This window comes from Rhincodon typus, chromosome 3 (genome assembly GCF_021869965.1).
Source record: "Rhincodon typus isolate 14 chromosome 3, sRhiTyp1.1, whole genome shotgun sequence".
In the NCBI taxonomy this organism is placed as follows: domain Eukaryota; kingdom Metazoa; phylum Chordata; class Chondrichthyes; order Orectolobiformes; family Rhincodontidae; genus Rhincodon; species Rhincodon typus.
In genome coordinates this window covers 125521598-125528453 of record NC_063334.1, presented here as the reverse complement: position 1 = coordinate 125528453, position 6856 = coordinate 125521598, and the positions used below count along the sequence as shown (strand labels likewise).

General features: G+C 47.8%; 1 protein-coding gene across 1 annotated transcript in view; it reads left to right on the top strand.

Moving 5' to 3' along the window:
* Positions 1–6856, top strand: part of LOC125482187 (complement component C9-like) — a 47374-nt gene that overhangs the window by 39489 nt on the left and 1029 nt on the right. The window contains exons 3-5 of the mRNA XM_048594197.1: positions 675–875; positions 4704–4935; positions 5965–6111. Of these exons, the coding sequence (XP_048450154.1) occupies positions 675–875; positions 4704–4935; positions 5965–6110 (579 nt within the window). The 3' untranslated portion in view covers position 6111. The remainder of the gene's footprint in view (positions 1–674; positions 876–4703; positions 4936–5964; positions 6112–6856) is intronic.

Here is a 6856-nt window from a genome sequence, read left to right as displayed (position 1 = left end):
CATCAAACACTCCCAGGGACAGGGACAGCAGCACAGTCCAAGCCCAGGTCCTGTGCAGGAATGTGTTATTTCCCACTCTGTCTGTCTTTGTATTTAATGAAAAGAAGAGTAGAAAGGCCATAGAGGGATTCGGATCCTGTAAGTGAATAGAGATTTAGTACAGTAGGGCAGAATGTGTCGGTGCAGGGCCTGGAGGGCTGATGGGCCTGTTCCTGTGTTGTATTGTTCTGTGTTCTTTTTGTTTTGTTTTTTATTGACAGGATGTGGGTGTCCCTGACTGCAGCATCATGGATTTACCCCTGAGAATGTGACGATGAGCTGCTGCAATTCTTAGGGTTCAGTCTGTACGCAGTGCTGTTAGGGAGTGAATTCCAGGCCTATTTCTCCATGAAGTAATGGTGAGAATGTCATCATTAGGATGGTGTGAGTGCAGCTTGCAGAGAAACTGGAGGTGGCAGCATTCCCATACCCCTGCTGCCCTTTGCCTGGCTGCCTCAGCTCCCAGGGAATTCCCTCCGGGAGCCTTGCTTCAGTTATTCCACTGGGGTCTCTGTACTGCAGCCTGTGCGCAGGGTTACAGAATCCCCAAAATGAAGCACCGAACCTCAGCAGTGTTACTCAGCAGGAAGCAGCAGCTCCAGAACCACTTCTGTTCTTCTTCGTGCTCACTTTAAAAGCTCGTCTGTTTTTTTTCAGCTTCAAAAACGGAAAAGCCCATCATCAAGGATGTGCTGTCATTTGTAACTGGCGGTGACACAGTATTTCTGACCAAGCTAAATGTGCTGCTGTCTGAGAGAAAGCAGCCTCTCGATGTCTCTCTATACACAGACTGGGCCAGCTCACTGATCCACGCTGCAGCATTAGTGAGGCAACAGGTCAGCACGCTGAGTACAGATGCAGAGGGTTCAACTTTAGAACAACTTTGCAAGACACTGTACAACACGGGGTGCAATTCTAGAGGGGGAGCAGGAGCAGAGGGAGCTGGGGGTGTATGTGCACAGATCGTTGAGGGTGGTAGGACACGTGGAGAGAGCAGTTAATAACACTCACAGTGTTCTTTAATAGGGACATAGATTTCGAGAGCACAAGATTATGTTGAAATTGTGCAAGACGCTATCTGAGATGTATAAAATTATGAAGGGCATAGACAGGGTAGTCAGGAAGAAACATTTCCTCTTGATGGAGGGATCAATGACTGGGGTTGAGGAGGGTGGTGGGGGGATGCGTTGTGTGTTGGAGGATTTTATACAGTCGTGTGGGTGTCACATTATAGGAAAGATGTGAATGCATTGGAGACAGTGTGGGGCGATTCACAGGAATGATTCCAGGAACGAGAAACCTCAGTGATAAGGATAGATTGAAGAAGTTGGGGCTGTTCTCCTGGGAGAGAGGAGGCTGAGAGGGGATCTGATAGAGGTTTTCGACATCATGGGGGGTGCTGGCCGGAATAGATTGGGAGAAAGCTGCTCCCAGAAGTGGAGGGGCTGAGATTTAAAACGATGGGCAAACAAAGCCAGGGGGATGTGAGAAAACCCTTCTCACACAGCACGTGTGTTAGGGAATGGAATCTGCTCTCCAGAAATGGAGCAGAGGCGGGTCCAACTTAGGCATTCATGCAGTCATAGAGATCTACTGCACAGAAAAGGGCCCTTTGGCCCATCGAGTCTGTGCTGGTCAAAAACAAGTATCAAACTACTCTAATCCCATTTTCCACCTCTTGGCCCATAACCTTGTACGTCTTGACATCACAAGTGCACATCTAAATACTTCTTCAATGTGATAAGGGTTTCTGCCCCTCCCCACCCTTACAGGCTGTGTGTTCCAGATTCCCAACGCCTTCTGGGTGAAAACATTTTCCTCATATCCCCTCTAAACCTGCTGCCATTCACCTTTAATCAACACCACCACCCCCCACCCTCCTCAACCCCAGTCATTGATCCCTCCATCAAGAGGAAATGTTTCTTCCTGACTACCCTGTCTGTGCCCTTCATAATTTTATACATCTCAGTCAGGTCCCCTCTCGGTCTCCTCTGCTCCAAGTAAAACAACCCCAAACTGTCCAATCTCTCTTCATAACAGAAACTCTCCAGCTCAGGCAACATCCTGGTTAATCTCCTCTGCAGGGCTATCACATCCCTCCTATAATGTGGATTCCAGAACTGCACATGATACTCTCTCTATGGCCTAACGAATGTTTTATATGTTCTAACATTAACCTCCCTGCACTGAAACCTTGTGCCTTGGTTAACAAAAGCAAGTATACTTCCTTAACCACTTTATCCATCTGCCCGATATCTTAAGGGACCAGTGTCTATACATGCCAGGGTCTCTTTGATCCTCAGCAACTCCCAGGAAGGGTTTGGAGGAATATGGGCCAAAGTTTATATTGGATATCTGGTGAGCATGGACATATTGGGCTGAAAGGTCTGTTTCTATGCTGTATATCTCTGTGTCCACAGTGCCCTTTCCCAAAGACATCCCACCCATCCCTGGACAATACAGCCTATTTAGCATTGCCAAGCAGCCTAACTCTGGGAGGAAACCCATACAGACATGGACAGAACATGCAAACTCCACACAAACAAACAGTCATCCAAGAGTGGGATTGAACCCAGGTCCCTGGCACTGTCAGGCAACAGTGCTAACCACTGAGCCACCGTACCACCCGTGCTTTGCTGAAGGCAAGCACGTTGCTAAGGAAGGGAAACATTTTTCCCCAAATGCAAGTTATTTATTCCCCTTCGGTCCTATGGTATTTCATTTCAAATCAACTCTGTGTCAGTTCCCTTTAATAATCTTTGAAACTTCAGTTACAATCTGAGCTCTCCTTCCAGGGTGCAAAGCCCTCCTGGATCATACTAAATCTTACTGAGGAAACATGTTCTCATTATCCCTATCCAATCCCTCAGTGTTACCTTTCTAAACTCCCATCAGAGGAAGTGCAACCTGCTCAAACTTTCCTCAAAGGCAACCAGGCATTAGCCTAGTGAACCTCTTCTGAACTATTTTCAATATAAATATCTCTCCTTAAATAAAGAGACAAGATCTGTCTACAGTAACCTGCTGGTTTCCCACAGCCCTGTACCAAGATGTCCCTATTTTTATACTCCAGCCCCCTTGTGATAAAGGCCAACATTCCATTAGCCTTCCTAATTACTTGCTGGACCTTTTGGTGATTAACATAGAATGATGCCCAGATCCCTCTGCACCGCAGCATTCTGCATCTCCGTCTGTTTAAACAAGATTCTGCTTTTCCATTCCAAATGTCAACATTGACAGCCTCACATCTTCCCAGACTTTAGTCCATCTGCCAATTTTTTTGCCAACTCTCTTACCCTGTCCTATGCCTTTGTGGGCTCTTTATATCCTCCTCAGAACTTCCTTTCCTACCTCTCTTTGTATCACAAACAAATGTTGTTACAATCCCATTAGTCCCTTCATCCAACTCTTTGAATATAAATAATTGAATCCCCACCACCAATCCCTGTGGTATGTCACTCGTTACAATTTGCCAATCTAAAATTACTGATTTATCCGTAACTCTGCTTCCTATTAGTCAGCCAGTGCTCCGCCAATACCAACTTGTCACCCCCAAAACCATGAGCTGTTATCCTATGTATTAACCTTTTATGTGGCACCTGATCAAATGTCAAATGGAAATCCATATACACCACATCTACTAGTTCCCCTTTATTTACCCTGCTTGTTCCTCCTCAAAGAACCCTAATAAAATTGTCAAACATTATTTTCCTTTCATAAAACCATGTAGACTCTGCTGTTGCTATTTTATAAACTTCCTGTTACTATTTCTTTCATAATGGACTTAATGACAGAAGTTAGATTAATTAGCCATTTTTTCCTGTTTTCTGTCTCACTCCTTTTCCTGAATATTGCTGTCGTATTTGCAGTTTTCTAGTCTGCTGGGATCTAGAAAATTTTGGAAAATTACAACCAATGCATTCCAAAATCTCTGCAGCCATACTATAGCATAATTCCCACTTTCAGTTTGAAGGTGGGAAATTTGGATCTGAGACTAAAGTCTTAAACTTAAATAAAGGGTATTAAAAGATTATGGAGACAGGGAGAGCATTGGGGAAGTTGGTTACAAGTTGGTTTGTGTGTAGAATGAGTGAGGAGTACTAAATGTCAATTCATAATATTCTGACATTCCTGTCATGTGAGGACAGCCTGGATTGACCAGCAGATGAAGAGGGGCTAGATAAACTTGGGTTGTTTTCTTTGGAACAGAGAAGGCTGGAGGTGGGGTGTGGGGAGGGAGAGGTACTTGGTGGAGGTGAATAAGATTATGAGGGTTAAGGATGGGGTGAATAGAAAGCAGCTGCTCTCCTTATTTGAAGGGTCAACAACAGGAGAGTATCATATTAAGGTGAGGATCAGGAGGTTTAGAGAAGTTATGAGGAAAACCTTTTCACCCAGAGGCAGTGGGCTTCTGGAATGTGCTGCCTGGGAGGGGAGTTGAGACAGGAAACCTCACAACCTTTATAAAGTAGTTGGATGAGCACTTGAAATGTCATAACATTTGAGACTATGGGCCAAGTGCGGGAGAGTGGGACTTTCACAGATTGATTGTAGTTTCAATGGTACAGACTTGATGGGCTGAAGGGCCTCTTCTGCATTGTATGATTCTATGATCATTTCCTACCACACGTTGGTGACTGAAGCTACAATGTTGTCTTTGCCAGTTGAAGCCAGTCTACAGTTTGGTGCCAACCACGATGAGGGATGCCTCAGTGATCCGGCAGAACCTGGAGCGAGCTACGTCTGACTATGAAGCGGAGTACAGTATCTGTAAGTGTGCCCCGTGTATGAACGGTGGCACGTTGATCCAACTGGATGGCCAATGTCGGTGTCTGTGCACCATGATGTTCCAGGGGCTAGCCTGTGAAATATCCAAACCTCAAAACAAAGGCAAAGGTGAGTCAATGTATAGTCACTTCACCCAGCTTCCCAACACTCTCGAGTGGTCGGCACCTTCTCCAAACGCCTGGCTGAAGCTCTTCAAGGAGATTCACCTTCTCCTGTCCCTCCCTTCCCGCTTCTCTCCCCCTCCCAGCCAAGGACTGTAGAGGGTCCAGTTACAATGGGGTCACACCCCCTGGAAATCCAATGGCTTACCCCAAATTCCACTGAAAAAATTGAAGGAATCTGCTCAGTGTTGGGGTGTTAACACATGAACATAAAAAAGGTCCAAAAATGCCAGGCAAACCCCTCACTAACTGGAGGATCCTTTCTCTGCCTCACACTGTGAGGTGTGTTGGGGAGACCATCCTGTCACTGCTGCCACCTCGGGCTGCCAAGGGGGACTGAGGGAGTGGGGGCGGGGCTGGAAAAATCTGCCCCACTCCCCCACCCCCACTCCAACACCAAACCAGCCCTTCCTTCCCCCAGTGAGCTACAAACCCTTCCACATTACCCCCATCCCCACTGAAGCTACTTTTGGCATTCGCCCAAGAGACCAGTACATACCATAGCCAGCCCTTTCCAATATAGTGCCAGGCCCAAGAGTGCCCTGGGTGGATTGAGGATGAGGGTGAGAGGTGTTTGATCAGTAGATGATTGTTACTGTACTGTTGAGATGGGGCTTGGTGAAGTGGTAAAGATTCCAGGTTCCTGAATGGCTAGTGCCATGTGTGGGGTTTTCCCTTCAGGGGGGATGACATTGGGATTAACAAGTCTATAACAGCGAGTAGAGATAGGAGCTTCATGAATGCTAACCCACCTCCAATGGGATGCCAGGAGTGCCAGCTCACTGGACAGGACATGGGCACTGGGGCAGCAGGGGTTGGGGTTTGGGGGAAGCAGGACGAGCAGGGGGAGAGAACCCTGTCCCATGGGGATGGCTGATAGTCACACAGCAGACGTGGGGCATGTGAAGGAGCATAGGGGGTTGGGGGATTGTATGGAGCAGCGGTGAACTGTGTCTGTTTTCTCGTCACTGAGCAGCAGGTTACACCAATGGGCAGTGGAGCTGCTGGTCAGCGTGGTCCTCCTGTAGCAACAGCCAACAAGTGCGTAGCCGACAGTGTGTGGGCACACAGGGAGGCGGAGAGCCATGCCAAGGGGAGAACCAGGGCACCCGTCACTGCTGAGGTAAAGAGCTGCATGTGGTGCTGAATCAACATCCTGGCGAGTGGGAGAAGTGAAACCCCAGGGGGCAAAAAAGCAGAGTTATAAAACATCTTCCATGACCTGAGGACCTTCCCTTGCCTATTCTTTAATCAAATGTCAGCAACACGAGCTGGGCCAGCATTTGTTGCCCATCCCTAATTGCCCCTGAATTGAGTGCCTCACTCGGCCATTTCAGAGGACATTGCTGTGGGTCAGGAGTCACATATAGGCCAGGCCAGGTGAGGAGGGCAGATTCCCCTCCCTAAAGGACATTAGTGAAAAGGATGAGTTTTTTAGGACAATTGAGGACAGTGTCATGGTCACCGTCACTGAGACCAGCTTTCAGTTCCAGATTTATTCACTGAGTTTAAATTCCACCAGCTGCTGGTATCCCCATCAGTCAGTGCCTCTGCTTCCAGTGTGCTTGGTACAGTGCGCCTGGTTCCAGTGTGCTTGGTACAGTGCACCTGGTTCCAGTGCGCATGGTTCCGGTGTGCTTGGTACAGTGCGCCTGGTTCCAGTGCACCTGGTTCCAGTGCATCTAGTTCCAGTGCGTCCGGTTCCAGTGTGCTTGGTACAGTGCACCCGGTTCCAGTGCGCCTGGTTCCAGTGTGCTTGGTACTGTGCGCCTGGTTCCAATGTGCCTGGTCCCAGTGTGCTTGGTACAGTGCGCCTGGTTCCAGTGTGCTTGGTACAGTGCATCTGGTCCCAGTGTACTTGGTACAGT